This window comes from Diaphorina citri, unplaced genomic scaffold (assembly GCF_000475195.1).
Source record: "Diaphorina citri unplaced genomic scaffold, Diaci psyllid genome assembly version 1.1 scaffold1099, whole genome shotgun sequence".
NCBI classification, from domain to species: domain Eukaryota; kingdom Metazoa; phylum Arthropoda; class Insecta; order Hemiptera; family Psyllidae; genus Diaphorina; species Diaphorina citri.
The window spans coordinates 68262-84788 of record NW_007378528.1 but is presented as its reverse complement, the minus strand read 5'-3'; the positions used below and the strand labels follow the sequence as shown (position 1 = coordinate 84788).

Here is a 16527-nt window from a genome sequence, read left to right as displayed (position 1 = left end):
AGGCGTCCGGTTTTCTCAAACATCTATAAATACGTGTGGATGGGTAGACATAGTGCTGAATTATTCGCAAGAGTTTTCATCAAAAGTAGACAGAGGGACCGCTCTGGTATCTTGTTGGGAAATTGATTCGTTCACGCCAAATTAACAAGAAAAAATCTTACACCACGAGAGTTTTCTATTGTTTGGTTTCCAATTTCCCCGATTACTTCTTTTGATTGAGATATTGACCTTTTTACAAAGAAAAGAACATTGAAATTTTTCTGGTGCCTTTTGTTATTGTGACTTTTTTTCGTGAAAATAAATTCAATTAGAACCCAGCACAACATGTTTTCCAAAGTGATTTTTGTTGTGGCATCTGCCCTTGTTTTGGATCTAGCCTTTGCCGCCAGCATCGCCAAGAGAGCACCTGGTAAGTTTTTTTTTTTTTTTTTTTATAATAATAAATCTTTTTTCATATAAATTTTTTTATAAATACCTTTTTGGTACCTATTTCAATGAAGTAAGTTTCCATGTCTTTCTGCGACCAATGAAAAAAAAAAAAAAAAAAAAAAAAAAAAATGGGCAGGTAGTCAGGTACCTATTTATGTCTCCATACCTACCCATCTACATATTATTTGAATAGGTATCTAGGTATAATAAATAAATTTGTCGTTGCAATCGACTACTTCAGGCATTTTCCTTAAAAAAAAAAAAAAAAAAAAAAAAAAAAAAAACAGAATGTATATGTATAGTTTCAATTATTAAAAGCAAGGTAGGTAGGGTTTCACATGAGAAATGGAAAGTAGGGTTTCAAATAAATAAATCATGATATTCAACATGACTTCATTCTACGTTCTTAGTGAAAAGTCAGACATTTCTTGTTTATTTATTTCCTTTCCATCAGAGGTTCCCATTGAAGACAGAAATATTGGAACTAAGTAAATTTTAATTGAAATGCTAAAGGTCAAATTGAAATTGGAATTCTATTTGCTTATTGAAAAAAAAATAGAGGGAATTGTAACTACTGAGGTCTTATCGTCCCGAAAGCGAAGAGAGTAGGAAGACAGGATAGGAGAAAACCAGTCGTTCCGAGAACGAACATTATCTATTTATGATAAAATCCATAGTGGTTACAAGGCAAACGCACTACCCTTCAAGGTAACTAGGCTGGCTAAAATGCCATCTTCTATTATTCTATATTTGGGAAAAACACCTGATTGGATCATCTGCCAAGTTGACATTTTTTTCGCTCCAAAAGTTCCCAACTCAGTTTAGAACTTTGAAATTTCTGCAGGATTCGAACCAAGTACCTACACGTGCTCTAGACCGGTCTTCGTTATTGAGAGGTCAAATAATTTGGCTGTGCCAAGTGTCAGGTTCTCTTCTTTATCTGGGCAAGGTCACAGAAAGAAAGTGTCTTTAACTTTCTATTGGCTTTCAACTTTCACCAATATTCCTGTGAGTTGGTAGGTAAACAAACTTTGGTTCTTAATAATATCTCTTTCGGTTTAAATTAAAAAAAATAGCCAAACAAGTTTTCGCTCTACTTAGGTATTATAGAATCTTGAAATTATTATAATGTAGATTAGATCTACATATCTTTTTTTTTTTAGGTTTGATGCATGTAGCTGGTGAGGTGTTATTGTCTCTAAAGCGGAGAGAAAACGAAGAGAATATACTAGAAAGTCTAGAGTCTCTAGAGAAACAGCCTTTCCGAGAACAAACCTTATCTGTTTGGGCGTGACTCAACCCCCAACTTAGCGCTTACAAGGCAAGTCGCGCTACAATCGAAGCTAACTGCACGAGGTAGGTAGCGCCTTGACCACTACACCACCGAGGTAGGTAGCGCCTTGACCACTACACCACCGAGGTAGGTAGCGCCTTGACCACTACACCACCGAGGTAGGTAGCGCCTTGACCACTACACCACCGAGGTAGGTAGCGCCTTGACCACTACACCACCGAGGTAGGTAGCGCCTTGACCACTACACCACCGAGGTAGGTAGCGCCTTGACCACTACACCACCGAGGTAGGTATTCCATACCTCGGCTGGGATTGAACCCACGCCCTCCTGTTTACCAGGCGAGCGCCTTGACCACTACACCACCGAGGTAGGTAGCGCCTTGACCACTACACCACCGAGGTAGGTAGCGCCTTGACCACTACACCACCGAGGTAGGTAGCGCCTTGACCACTACACCACCGAGGTAGGTAGCGCCTTGACCACTACACCACCGAGGTAGGTAGCGCCTTGACCACTACACCACCGAGGTAGGTAGCGCCTTGACCACTACACCACCGAGGTAGGTAGCGCCTTGACCACTACACCACCGAGGTAGGTAGCGCCTTGACCACTACACCACCGAGGTAGGTAGCGCCTTGACCACTACACCACCGAGGTAGGTAGCGCCTTGACCACTACACCACCGAGGTAGGTATTCCATACCTCGGCTGGGATTGAACCCACGCCCTCCTGTTTACCAGGCGAGCGCCTTGACCACTACACCACCGAGGTAGGTATTCCATACCTCGGCTGGGATTGAACCCACGCCCTCCTGTTTACCAGGCGAGCGCCTTGACCACTACACCACCAAGGCAGGATTAGGTACTGGGTTTTTGAAAACAGGCAAATAAGATAGGTACCTTTAGTATTTATCTACTCAACCCTCATCTCCTCTTTTCTGCCTCCTTCTCTCTTTCTCCCCCCTTCTTTCTCTCTCATTCTCTCTCTCCATCTCTCTTTCTTTTTTCGCCTCCTCTTCTCTCCCCGTTTCTCTGTTTCCCTCTTTCCTTCTTTCTCTCTGTACCTATCTATTATCTTGTCCTGTCTCAGATGGTATTATAAACAATGATAGGTATAATGGATATCATGGATTCCTATTTTCACATTGAGAGTATGCCAGCATCCCATTCCATTGACACTTTTGCTCGTTGTTCATTTTTGCGCTTTTCAAAACAGCAGACAGATGCAATGTTGTGTCAGATGTGATAGAATAGAATAGAATAGAATAGAATAGAATAGATTTTGCTCGTTGTTCATTTTTGCGCTTTTCAAAACAGCAGACAGATGCAATGTTGTGTCAGATGTGATAGAATAGAATAGAATAGAATTAGACCCTGTTTATCCTGGCAGAATAAGACTGAAAAGTCCCTTTGCTCCCGCAGTCTAAACAATCAGAGAAACAATGATTACCTGATTATTACATTACATTCAAAAGGATGAAGTCTCCAAGTGGAAGTGCGCGTCCACAAACAGGTCCATAGACCATGGACATGGACCATTGATCTTAGCCTAGACTCTGGACCATCGACCCTCGCACAAGTGTGTCCATAACGGAGCCTGGAACCTCCTGCTTATTTAGGTGCGCCTAACCATCCTCAGAGGTGTAGTAGCACGGTGGACTTTGAATCTGGAGGTTGGTGGTTCGAGTCCAAGTCAGGTCATAAAATTTAGCGGAATGTATTGAGCGGGGAACAAAATTTGTGACAAGCATTTATGCTTTACACAATTAAAATTCCTCCTGTTTAGATACATCTGAAATTTGAGATAACTATACCAACTCGTATATTTATGATTATGAATATTTATGATTATGACTATACCTACTCAATTCGCACATGTTTTGATTGGGCAATGTGTAATATTACTTACAGATGAGTATGGACAAAGTCTAACATCATCTACAATTCCACACATGGGTAAACTATTAAGAATAATTAGGGCTAGGCCATAAAATAACCATTACTTTGTAGTTTGTACCTACCTACTCGTACTTATACCTACCTCTTGCTATCTTGCATAGTTATCTTGCAATTATCGGAAGTACTTACCAACATAGTATTTCGAAATGGATAATGTGTATTAGATTTCGCTGAGAAATCAATCCAAGTGTTGAAACAATGAAAAATGCCTTCATACCTATTGAAATGTATACCTTACTATAGCAGTTAGAAGTAAGTGATGCTACAAGTGAAGAAATAATGGTTAATCTAATGCCTTAGCATTTGCACAATTAGGGCTGAATGAGTGTTCTTTGTAGCTAAAAACAGAGTGGAGGGCATAGATCTGAGAGTAGCAAAAATCTCCTGTTTTTAGCCTAAATCATTAATGGCCGATCTTACTACTGAGAGTTAACAGAGTATCTAGGGTTTTCTTCTACACCGAGGCTGCTGCTTTAGTTTCAGTTGTGAAGACGCCACGCCACTGCAGTTTTCGCTCTAATATCATATTACTGCAGTCCCCAGATTGCTATAAACAATACTCTACAATTACGTAGTGCGATAAACACGACACGAACCCAAAGTGGTCTGCAAACGTCGTTCAGAAGAGACGCAAGCCGAGTGGTAGATTTCATGATGGATAGAATTACCATCCACGGATACCGAGAGCGCAAGAATCTCAGGGATGGAAGCTTTGTATTGTTCATTGATTGCACATAACGTCGACTTTCGCTCTAAAGAAAAGTACGGCCTTGAAAAAAGTGCGTCCTTAAAAAAGTATGGCCTTAAATAAGATATAGTGTATAAGAGAATAAAATTTACATAAATTGCTAAAAGCGCTTTAAAAATTGTTTCCAAAAAGGTTTATTCACAAAAGAGGCATGTTTGACCGAAAATAGAGCCCACAAGGCTTGTAAGGGCAGTTGGCGAAGGATCTAATTAACATGACGGTACCGGTTCAATAAAATGTCCACATTAAATTTATCAAAATTAAATTTTCACTTCCTTTAAGTAGGTACAGGGATTAGGGAACCTATACAATGAGAAAGTATTGCAATCGGTCCAAATTTTAAATTAGGGACACCAGACCAACCCTGGCCACCTCGACTCAACAGAGTGGAACCCTTGATCTCGTGTTTCCTCGAACAGAAGTACCAGTAGTCGACACAGGCACAATTAATCGTCCGCGGATAAAATTGGCACCAAGTCAGAATTAGTACTGCTTATCAGATCGATTTTCATCTAACGCCATCAGAAGGACAAAGAACTTCCTGAATGATCAGAAATTCAGACAATGAAGAGTTGGAATGAACACCTTTGAGGAAGATTTACCTAGAGAGAAACAATCAATAAAATTTATTGACGGACTGCCCAAAGTTTGGCTTGCCAAAACGACACAGCATACTACTCGGGCAAAGAATACTCGTGGTTTCTTTCTTAACACAAGTTAAAATACCTAGGTATCTACGATTTTCATTCTTCTGAGGGCATTTATCAAATTTTATTGCAGTTCAGGAGTCTACATTTGAAGTACATTTTACGAATTTAGCCTTATTACGAAATTCACACAAATATGAACTTTGTTGTTTAGCATGGAAAAGATTGACCAGGCTTTTTTTTTCCTTCTTGTTCTTCTTTGTCTTCTTCTTCTTTTTCGTCGTCTCCTTCTTCTTCTTCTTTCTTTTTCTTCTGTTTCCTCTTCTTCTTCTTCTTCTTCTTCTCCTCCTCCTTCTCCTTCATCTTCATTCTAAACGACCATTGCGTTTTCCCGTCTCTCATCTGGCCAGATATAAAAATGTACCTACGTGTGTACAAAGAATTCAATAATATTTTCTACAAGTTAATTTGATCACAATATTTGCCTGTAATTATTGTAACATATCCGACTAATATTCTGTCCAGGGTCCCCCGGGGTGCTGGCCATCAGGGCCGTAGCCTGACCGAAACCCAGGGCTCCAAAAATGGGCCTCCCATTGATTTTTTAAAGAAGTTTGATTCACAGATTCGTGTACCTAAGCTCAACCCATTTAATAGCCCCTAAGTGGGCTTTTTGTGTCTGGAGTTTGATAGAGGGGACTGTAACGGCGGAAATTTTATCGTCCCACGAAATCGAAGAGAGAAAGAGGACATGATAGGATAAAGTCTCTCCCTCTACAATCCTTTATTCACTTCTTCTTCTTCTTCTTCTTCTTCTTCTTCTTCTTCTTCTTCTTCTTCTTCTAGTGTCGTGTCCGCTGCCGAACGTTGACGATCATGTTGCTGATTTGTTCTCGATCTCCCGCCGCTCTGAACAGCTCAACGCTCGAACACTCGTACCACTCTCTCAAAGTCCCCAACCATGATGTTCTCCTTCTTCCTCTTGATCTTCTTCCCACTATTCTTCCTTGTAAAATTACTTGCAATAATCCATACTTTTCCGAATTTCGCATAATATGACCAAAATATTCTAATTTACGTTTCTTGATAAGGTGTTGTAGTTCCACTTCTTTCTTCATTTTTGCCATCACTTCTGTGTTCCTAACTTTGTCTTTCCAACTTATGCGCAGCATTCTTCGATAGATCCACATTTCGAAACTTTCAATTTTCTTCATCAGGGTTTGATTCAAGGTCCATGATTCCATTCCATACAGCAATACAGCAATATTGGCTATCCCTGCTAATATTTACCTTTCACTGTCAGGGGTGTCGGCCCATGTTATTTTTTTCCTTTTTGGGGGGGGGGGGGGAAATGCCGGTTCCGGCCCCTTCTTGAGGACTCCGGACTCGGGCTGGCCCGTCACCCTGACAACAGGCCTGGCATGCCATCAGGACATGCAATACAAGATCACCACTGCATGGTGTGCTGAAATTGAACTTCACATGAGCAGTCCCCTACGTGTTGTCCAACATTATTTGCTGATGTGCATGTTGAACAAGTTTTCGAACAAGGATTTCGCTTCGAAGAATGCTCTGAAAAATGAGAATGACGCTCTGAAAATGGGAATTTTTGTGTTGAAAATGGTTGCATTGGTTCCTAATCTGTTTTGTTAGTTTACTTTCCGAGCAGTTTTGTGATCAGTTTTTGAATGGATTGGTTTCGATTCTTGCGATCTTTTTCCACTATATGCGATTTTTTTTCCAATATTAGAGCGAGTCACGCATGTGCTAAAGTTACACCTAGTAAATTAATTGATTTCAACATTGCCAGCCTAGTTATATATTATAGGGACTGGTCTTTGCGTCAGGGCAGTGAAAATAAAAGATCTTTTTTGCCAGCCTAGTTAGCTTAGTTGGTAGGATAAAATCCGCCCGGGCGGATTTTATCCTACCAACTAAGCTGATGGGATAATGTTCGTTCTCGGAACGGCTGGCTTTTTCCTATCCTGTCTTCCTTCTCTCTTCGATTTCGGGACGATAAGACCATAGCAGTTACAGTTCCCTCTGTCAAACCTCTTAAAAAAAAAAAAAAATAAAAAAAAAATCAACATTTTCAACTGATGTACTGAAGGCATTCCTAGTTTCCTATCCAGCCTATTTAGCTTGGAGGGTAGTGCTGATAGCTCGTCTGCTTTGTAAGCGCTGGATCCGATTTTCCATTTCCATACCGGGGCTAATTTTGTCCAAAAACAAATAAAGTTCTTTCTCGGAACGGTTGTCTCCAACTGTCTTCTTCCTCTCCTCGCTTTCTCCAACTGTCTTCTTCCTCTCCTCGCTTTCGGGACGGTGCGGTCAATCAAGCTTTCCGGGAGGTGTGCGAACGTAAATAGTTCGGGAACCCACCCGGCCTATATTAACAGGAAAATCACGAAATAAAGTTTCAAGATCTGTCTCCAAGTTCCAATTCTTAACTTGTTTAAATTTGTCATGCTTTCATCAGTTTGCTCTTCCACTTTGCTAAACCTTTATAAACGAGAAATGTATTAAACCGCCTTAAACGAACTAATGAGCTGGTCCCTTGGATTCTCGTTTATCCAGGTTCGACTGTATTTTGTTTATCTGTTTTTAATAATAGGTATGTTACCCCTTTCCAGGTTCGACTGTATTTTGTTTATCTGTTTTTAATAATAGGTATGTTATCTATCACCTATCGTACCTATGTACATACATATCGTACCTATGTTTCGGTGGAGGACCTTTTCAGTTTGGGCATTTTGTAGTGGATTTTCCACAAGTGATACACGTCTTTGAATACGGTCCATACCTGTAATGAAAACGAGAGAAGATTGAAAGTAGGTAGGTACGTAGGTAGGCAGGTACTTATAAAGAATGTGTACGGCACATTGCATACTTGATAATTTTCAAGGCGATCATACAATCATTCAAGTAGGTTAGTAGCTTAGTAGGTACACCCACCAACAGATCTATTGTTTTCTTTTCTTTCTTCTTCTTATTCTTCTTCTTTCTTTATCTAAGATCAAAGTAGCTATACCTAGGTGTAATAGGTACTTTTACTTCTTTGGCCATCATTTAAATTAAAGAATCTGTGTTAGGTAGGCCCTCAAGATTTTTAACTAGGTAACAACCTCCACAGTTTCAGCATAATTATTAAATGATTATCTACCTATAGTTTTCTTATCTTATACCTACTTAAACATAGGTAGGTAGTAGGTACGTACTTCTTATTAAATGATAATTTATGGTTCTGTAAATCTATAAAAAAAGTCACAACCCCCCGGGGTTTTTTTTTTTTTTTTTTTTTTTTTTTTTTTTTTTTTTTTCAGAGTATTTTCATGAATTTGCAGAGTATTTTCATTCATTTCCAATGAATCACTAAGGTTAAACAACATTGCACGTGGTTAGTATCAAAGTGACCATCTGGGCAATAATAATAAAACAAACAAAAATAAAAAATATATCGAAAATCCTCAATTTAGAACTTGGAACTCGCTTCATTCGCTCAGTAATACGATCTTTGTGAGAGTTTCCTACTTGTGATTCTCGGTAATATTATCTAGTATTCTCTTGGAATTTAAAGTGAATCAATGATGTTGTTGACCTAAGATAACAAATAACTAGTATTAAATATAAGGAAGTAAGAAATCACTAGGAAACGTTCATAATATAAATAGGTAGCTTATGTAGATACCTATGTATAGGTCAATATACGTAAATAATAATAGAGTATCTTGGAGACAAAAATTTTGTCTCTTTTTTCTCCAATCAATAGTTTTATTGATATCTCTATTGATCCAAAACAACAAGGAAGTGATGAAACAAGTTCATCACCTTCGAAAAACGAAAGGAACCTGTTGGTAAAATTTACTATTATGTAGATACAATATTAGATACCCTTCTAATTTGGAAGTTGACACATCCACCAAAAATGTGAATATTTCCTTTCTTTTTCTTTCCTCTTCACACCTTCCCTTCTCTCTAAATAAATACCTACCTATATCCACCTTTTCTACTTGTTTCTTTCTTCTCTAGCTCCACTTATCGTGTATTAAGACATTACGGTACTTTTGGCACATCCACTATAAATATGAATTTTTCTATTGAGCGAGGTCTCTCTTCATTTGTGGTAGGTACTTAAAAGTGTCCACCAAATAATATATTCTCTCCCTTTCAGGCCCGTATCTAGGATTTTTTGAGGGGGCGGGCCTCCTTGCCCCCCCCCCCCTAATACAGCCCTGGAACGTAATATGCCTACCTAATCAATGATGGAAGTAAAGCTGTCCATCGTGACTTTACTAATTAATTAATTAGGTACTAATTACCAACAAGATTACACTTCTCTCATGAGGAAAAAATAGTATTTTTTCTATAAAATTACCTAGGATTATTATTAAGCTTGATAGAACAAAGAATTACCTACATACCTAATATGTGCCTGATTCATCTTGTTAGAAACTTTTTATGTGCTTAGGCAAAAATATTTTAGGCAGCACAACAATTTAAACATTCTCCCTTTTTCTCTCTCCCTCCCTCCCTCTCCTCTTTCTCTCTTCATCTGTCTTCCAATAGTGTATTAGATTCTTAGAACACTCGGTACTTTTGGCACATCCATTGAAAAAATCACTTCTGTTTTATTTTGCCGTATTTTCCAAACAGATTTTGCTATTCAAAAAGGTTCAATTCCAAGAAAAGGTCAATTCTTCTTCTTCTTCTTTTCATTTATTATGGTGATGGGTCTTCCCATCAATTGAATGGTTTGGTCAGCACTAAAAATGCATTTTTACTCTAGAAAAAAAAAACCAGGTAGAACAGCAATTTACTCGCATCACTAGAGTATAAACATTAAATAAATTCTGGACTGTATGAATCACCAATAATAAATGGAATTAAATTTTCTCTAACCAATGAAAAGTTCTTAAACAACTCTAAAACCGGTCTCTAACCAATAAAATTTAAACATTCTTAATGGTTTACACGTGCCAGCAGCAGTCACAGATGAGCAATTTTTGGATTTTTGGTTTTTGCGTTTCAGTTTCGGTGAGATGTTTAAATTGGCCTGCCAGGAGCGTTTCATTACAACCGGTTCTTTTCAAGCACCGAGGTGAATTAACCACTTTTTATCTTTAGATCTTTGTTTTTTTTTTTTTTTTTTTTTTTTTTTTTTTTTAATAGTATCCTTAAGACCTAGGAAATTCCACTATGTAAAGTGTGATGCATTTTACTAAACTAACAAAGTAGGTAAAAATAGGAAGACTTTCGAAATGAGGACCTATCTATCCTTTAGCTAGAAAGTTGGGAAATTTAGAGGATTTTTCTGGGTATTGATTGCCCTGTAATTTAGCTGTATCCACACATAGTCGACCCCGTCGATTTTTTTTTTTTTTTTTTTTTTCTTCTTCTTCTTCTTCTTCTTCTTCTTCTTCTTCTTCTTCTTAAATACCTAGTATCCTTAAGACCTAGGAAATTCCACTATGTAAAGTGTGATGTATTTTACTAAACTAACAAAGTAGGTAAATATAGGAAGACTTTCGAAATGAGGACCTATCTATCCTTTAGCTAGAAAGTTGGGAAATTCAGAGGATTTTTCTGGGTATTGGTTGTTCTGTAATTTAGTTGTATCCCCGTCGATCGACGTCGTCTGAAATCGTATACTACCTCGACAATATAGATTCACCTCGTGTTTCGACGACCGACGTGGTCGACTATTTGTAAACACAGTTTTACCTTGCTATTGGAACCAAGTCGTCTTCGTCGCTTGTTATAATTGATTAGGAACTTGAGACGATTACATTCGTCGAATGAACACTTATCCGTCACAGAATACATCAGGATGAATGCTTCTGCCCATCGAATATTCGTCTCCAGGGTGGTGTTGTTTGTTTCCTAGAAAATGGAGATTTTTATTTTATTTTTAGAGGTTTGATAGAGGGAAAGAGGGAGATATTATCGTCCCGAAAGATATTATTGTCCCGAAGCAGCTATGGTCAAGGCTCCGTTGAGGCCGCTTCTTTTAGCATGATTTGTTTCCTCTTGGGTCAGGATTGGGCTAGGGTCAAAGGTCGTCGCGGCGCTCCGTTGTGGACGCTACCGAGATAAGGGCCATAGCACATTGCATGAACCAGTTCCCAAAGGATCAATGAATTTAAGCAATGTTACACGTGGCTGGTATCCGAATAGGTTACCAATCTGGCACCTGGGGCAATCACGTGCTGTCTTTTCCCGGCCCCGGTATCATGACCTTGTCGATTCGGCCTTGAAGGGCCAAATCATTCTTGGTTCAAATCCCAACCGGTATAGATTTTCATAATTATATTCATGTAGGTACCAGGAAAAATAAGCATGCATGTGGACCTATTTGAGATTACTAATGGGCTGATTCCTGAACGGATCAAACTCATTTTAAAACTTTAATTTTTTCCCAAGCTTTTAATAAGGAAAATATTTTTGGACTTCCTACCTTGGAATTTGATTTCAGTCTCTTATTCTTCTCCTATGGAGCAATTTTTGGGTAATTTCTAAAGAAACTAAAGTTACTCATGGAAACGTGAAGAAATCATTTTGACATGCAATATTTTATGCTGGATTTTCCTGTTCAAATTTGTCGGTCGAGTAGGAAATAAATAATCAAAGCATCAATTTAAATAATAGCTCAATTTCAGCAGAATATGAACCCCTGAGATATTTTATTCATATACCTACCTATTTTTTTCTTAAGAAGTTTGATATTTTTTTCTTAAGTAAATAATAGCTCAATTTCAGCAGAATATGAACCCCTGAGATATTTTATTCATATACCTACCTATTTTTTTCTTAAGAAGTTTGATATAGGGAACTGTAACTACCGACGTCGTATATTCCCAAAATCGTAGAGCGAAGGAAGAGAGGATATGAGAAAGCCAACCGTTCCGAAAACGAAGAAACTTCTGTTTAGGATAAAATCCTTCTCGGTGGGAATCGAAAGATCTAGCACTTAAAAGATAGGCTCGCTGGTGCTACCCTCCAAGCCAACTAACTAATTCCAGCTACTCAATACCAGTTAGACCTGAACAGGAATGCATCACTCACCTGATTTACCCACTCCGGCTTGCCCCAGCACCATTACTCTGAGTGGTTTGTGTCGGGCACATAGACCGAACAGCGACTTGGGTGAAGTCACGCCAGACATAGTTGGACATTTCTAGTTACACGAGGATCCACATTTGGAGTCTCTCCCCTATCACTTCCTCGGTGAACTTGGGTTTATTTTAGAGGTTCTGAAAAAAAAAAGGCATTTACCTACGTAAATTTTCCGGAATAAATGTCCATTACCTAGTGGCTTTTTTGAAAATTTTTATGGTGCATTAATTTTATTTATTGGAAAATTGGTAATTGTGAAATCAGGAACTCGTTAATCAATCATCATGCTGCAGAAAAAGAGTACAGAAGGACTGTACCTCGCTGAAATCTTCAACCAGCTGTGGAACAAAGTGGCACTTTGAACAAAAACAAAATCGGATTTTTGCTTTAAGGGAAAGCTCCGTCGCGTCGCATTGGAGCGGAGCACAGTCGATTTATTAGTTCACTTTAAAGTCTTCAAGACCGAAAAGCGGACCTGATCAGTTGTACCTGTCAGATCTACCTGATAGTGGCCTTATAACTAGCACTATTATCAACTCTTACATAAGGTTGGCCGGCAGTGTCCAGGATTTCAAAGTAAATCATTTCGTTTTCCATCACCGTATGAAACATGTAGGTCTTCTCCAGGGTAGGGTCGTATTCACCAATGAACCGTTTAGTTATGAATCTCACCACCAGAGCTGAAAAGTCCAAAAACAAACCAAGATAGGGTCACCCAATTATAGCATTTAGCACAAGGCGTATACCTTTTAATTTTAGCTCAAAATCTTTCATGCAGTTTTCTGTAACAGACAGATTTTTTTTTTTTTTATCTAAAATAAATAAAAATACCTGATGTAAACAAGACACTTCTAATTCAAACACCATGTGTTTACCAAAATGAAACAAAGACCTTCAAAAGGGTGGTAACTTTTTTTGTGTTCTCGTGTTTGAACCCCGGTGCGGTCAAAATAAAATCACGTGAATAGGTAAAGCGTGCTTGGTAGATAGATACCTACTTGGCGGAGTTTGATAATGATCAATATGATTATTATTAATTACCAGGGTACCTACTATCTACCTGGCTATCTACGAGTATATCATAGGTAGGTACCTAATAACGAGAAATATGCTAGTTGGTAAACTAATTATTTTCCATAGATACCAGCTTGGGGAATTATAAAATACTTAGAGGAAAAACTCTATCGCGTACCTTCCTATTCCTACCTATTTTAAATTTACTTATTTATCTTTTCTTATCTTATACCTACTTAAACATAGGTAGGTAGTAGGTACGTACTTCTTATTAAATGATAATTTATGGTTCTGTAAATCTATAGGGTCATCAGTTCAGACTTCTTATTTTGTCAGATAGGTCTGAGGTTGAAGGTCTCCTATCACTGTCAAGTTCAAAACCGTTAGATGTCAAAAAGAGCCAAGAGATCCGTGGATATACTTATAAATATATGTATTTTTTGCACGTGAGCGATAATACCATAAAGTTTTAAAATCATAAACCAATGAACCTGCCTGTTATCCTTTACCCTCACGTAGCAAGATTGGTTGGTAAGATAGGTGTATGTATCCTAATATCACCAAATATGTATCTTATTTAGTAGGTATCTTAAATATTATTTTATGATGCATCATACTTTCCTGCTTAAGGCATGTCTGAGCTAGTATTGATATTAGAGATAGAACCTCAACTTACCCTCACGTAGCAAGATTGGTTGGTAAGATAGGTGTATGTATCCTAATATCACCAAATATGTATCTTATTTAGTAGGTATCTTAAGTACCACCAAATGTAGATATTATTTTATGATGCATCATACTTTCCTGCTTAAGGCATGTCTGAGCTAGTATTGATATTAGAGATAGAACCTCAATACTACTAAAAAGATATCAAGATCATCAAGATTACATATTAGGTATAAGGATTTTCTTCCTTCACATGTGAATGTCCGAAGACAGAATAAGTTTACTGTCAAGCTAAGAAGAGGAGGAGGACTAAGAAAAGAAGAGGAAACATGTGAATGTCCGAAGACAGAATAAGTTTACTGTCAAGCTAAGAAGAGGAGGAGGACTAAGAAAAGAAGAGGAAGAAGAAGAAGAAAAATTCTCACGCATCACCGTTAGTAGAGCTAAATCCCCGGTGTGGTTGAGTATTTCTTATAAAAGTTGTAGATATAGGTAGATACTATGATGTGATTTTTGGTAATTTTGCAACGGGGTAAAAGTAAGTGTTGTTTGTTCATGCCCATAAAATCATATGTGTTTATCTGATCGGCCTCCGGCCGCTGGCAAAGTTAGCTATGTTATAGGTACTTATAAAGAACAAATACATTGCGGCTGCTTTTGGTGATAAATCTGTTGTTAATCATAAATGCGGCCTTCGGCCGCTGGCAAGGCCAGTGCACTTCGTTTAGTTAAATACATAAGGCAATGCGGCCTGCGGCCGCTGGCAAAGCCGGCTATGTAGGCTTAGTTAAAATATAAATATAATGCGGCCTTCGGCTGCTGGCAAAGCTATAAGCTATGTTACATTTGTAAAAAAATATATATATTGCGGCCTAAAAAATATATATATTGCGGCCTTCGGCCGCTGCTTTTGGTAATAGATCTGTTTTCAATACTTTCATGTTACTGTGAACCTAGACATATTAGGGTTTCCTATACTAACTTATTGTAATAGAACCATTTTGTTTTTTTATTACTACCGGACTACGCACTCTAATACGCAAGTTCCGCAAGTATGACGCAAATTTGGTCCTCTGACAAGGCCCCAATTGGGCGTAAACGCTGAAGACCTTGGGTCAATTTTTTTAGAATTTTCAAAATTAATTTTCGTAATTATTTGAGGATTGGCCCGGACTCCGGAGAGTATAATTTCGGGATATTTACAAAAATGATTTATAGATTTTTACTACACCACAAATAGGTAAGTAAATAATGGTAAGTCAGAAAGCTGAGCTTTCAACGTGCCATGGGCGAAAATAGACACAACATAATTGTACACTGAGAAAAAACTAGGGTGACTGGGTTCCGGCACTCTAATATTGAACTCCATACCGGAAGCTCGACATTATAGTATAGCATTCCAACAGCCTAAATCAGCGGAAATAACCCAATAATAGAGTTCTTTCACGCTAAACTTGTGGCACCCTGTCACCTTTTTTTTCACAGTGTACTTCTCAAGAATTTTTGAGTAATCATGATTTTGTATCTTTTTATCTTTGAACCAGTTTTGGAAAAATCCATTTTCTTCCCTTTTTGCGTTGGGTAATGTAACTACATAGAGCTTTAAAAGCTCTCGAAGCAATATCTCCAACTTCCAACCAAGTCAGGAAACCATCAACTGAACCTTATTAATAGGAATAGGGCAGTAAACACTGATGATTTGTAAGTTAGGTAACCTATAATGATAATTACGAGTACAACTAGGTATTCCTTATCTACTGTCAAAAGCGGTAGGCGGGCCTGCAAAAGACCAATAAATTATGTTTTCTGAGCCCCACACCAATATTTTATGCATCTGGTTTTGTATGCCGTATGAAAAAGTGGCTTTGAAGTACATACAAAACCACATCATAAAAAAAGTCCTGGACCCTGATGGCCTTGGAAAGTTATCAGGACGTTGTTATTTGTGAAAATGCACTGCTGCCAAGATTCAACTAAAACAACTCAGCATATTAACTTCTTTAGAAACATTACCTTATAAAGTATGAAAATATATGAAGATATTGATTATTTTGTTCAAAATGATCCCCAGTGCTTTGGTCTTTGATCTGATGAACCAAGGCTTTGGAGATTGTTTTGTTGCTTTGGTCTTTGCATATTTCTGTGAAATGTAATATTGATAATTCTCGTTAAGTAAAGACCTCATGCAAGCAAACCAAAAAGCCATCCACGTTGCCAATTTCTGGAAATTCAAGATCTGATGTTCAAGTTTGTTTCCGGACACGGAAAATAAGTAAGTACTATCATTGTAGTGTCAATGATGAAGGTAGTTCTTTCATTGTAGTCTCACTGATGAAGGTAGTTTCATTGTAGTCTCACTGATGAAGGTAGTTCTTTCATTGTAGTCTCACTGATGAAGGTAGTTTCATTGTGCCGGACACGGAAAATAAGTAAGTACTATCATTGTAGTGTCAATGATGAAGGTAGTTCTTTCATTGTAGTCTCACTGATGAAGGTAGTTCTTTTTTACGGGCTTTAAGAAGAGTACGTATACCTATTAACTACTAAGGGTGACAAAGGCTACTTAAACTTGCTCCTATACAAAGGATGGGTCAACCACTAGTACATATAATTAAACAGGAATGCACCACAAATAGGTAAGTAAATAATGGTAAGTC

At 38.0% G+C, this 16527-nt stretch overlaps 1 protein-coding gene across 1 annotated transcript in view; it reads left to right on the top strand.

The window, feature by feature from the left end:
* Nucleotides 1-43: 43 nt before the first annotated feature.
* LOC103514189 (protein takeout-like) overlaps nt 44-16527 on the top strand; it is a 37342-nt gene continuing 20858 nt past the window's right edge. The window contains exon 1 of the mRNA XM_026827228.1: nt 44-409. Coding sequence (XP_026683029.1) covers nt 325-409 — 85 coding nt within the window. The 5' untranslated portion in view covers nt 44-324. The remainder of the gene's footprint in view (nt 410-16527) is intronic.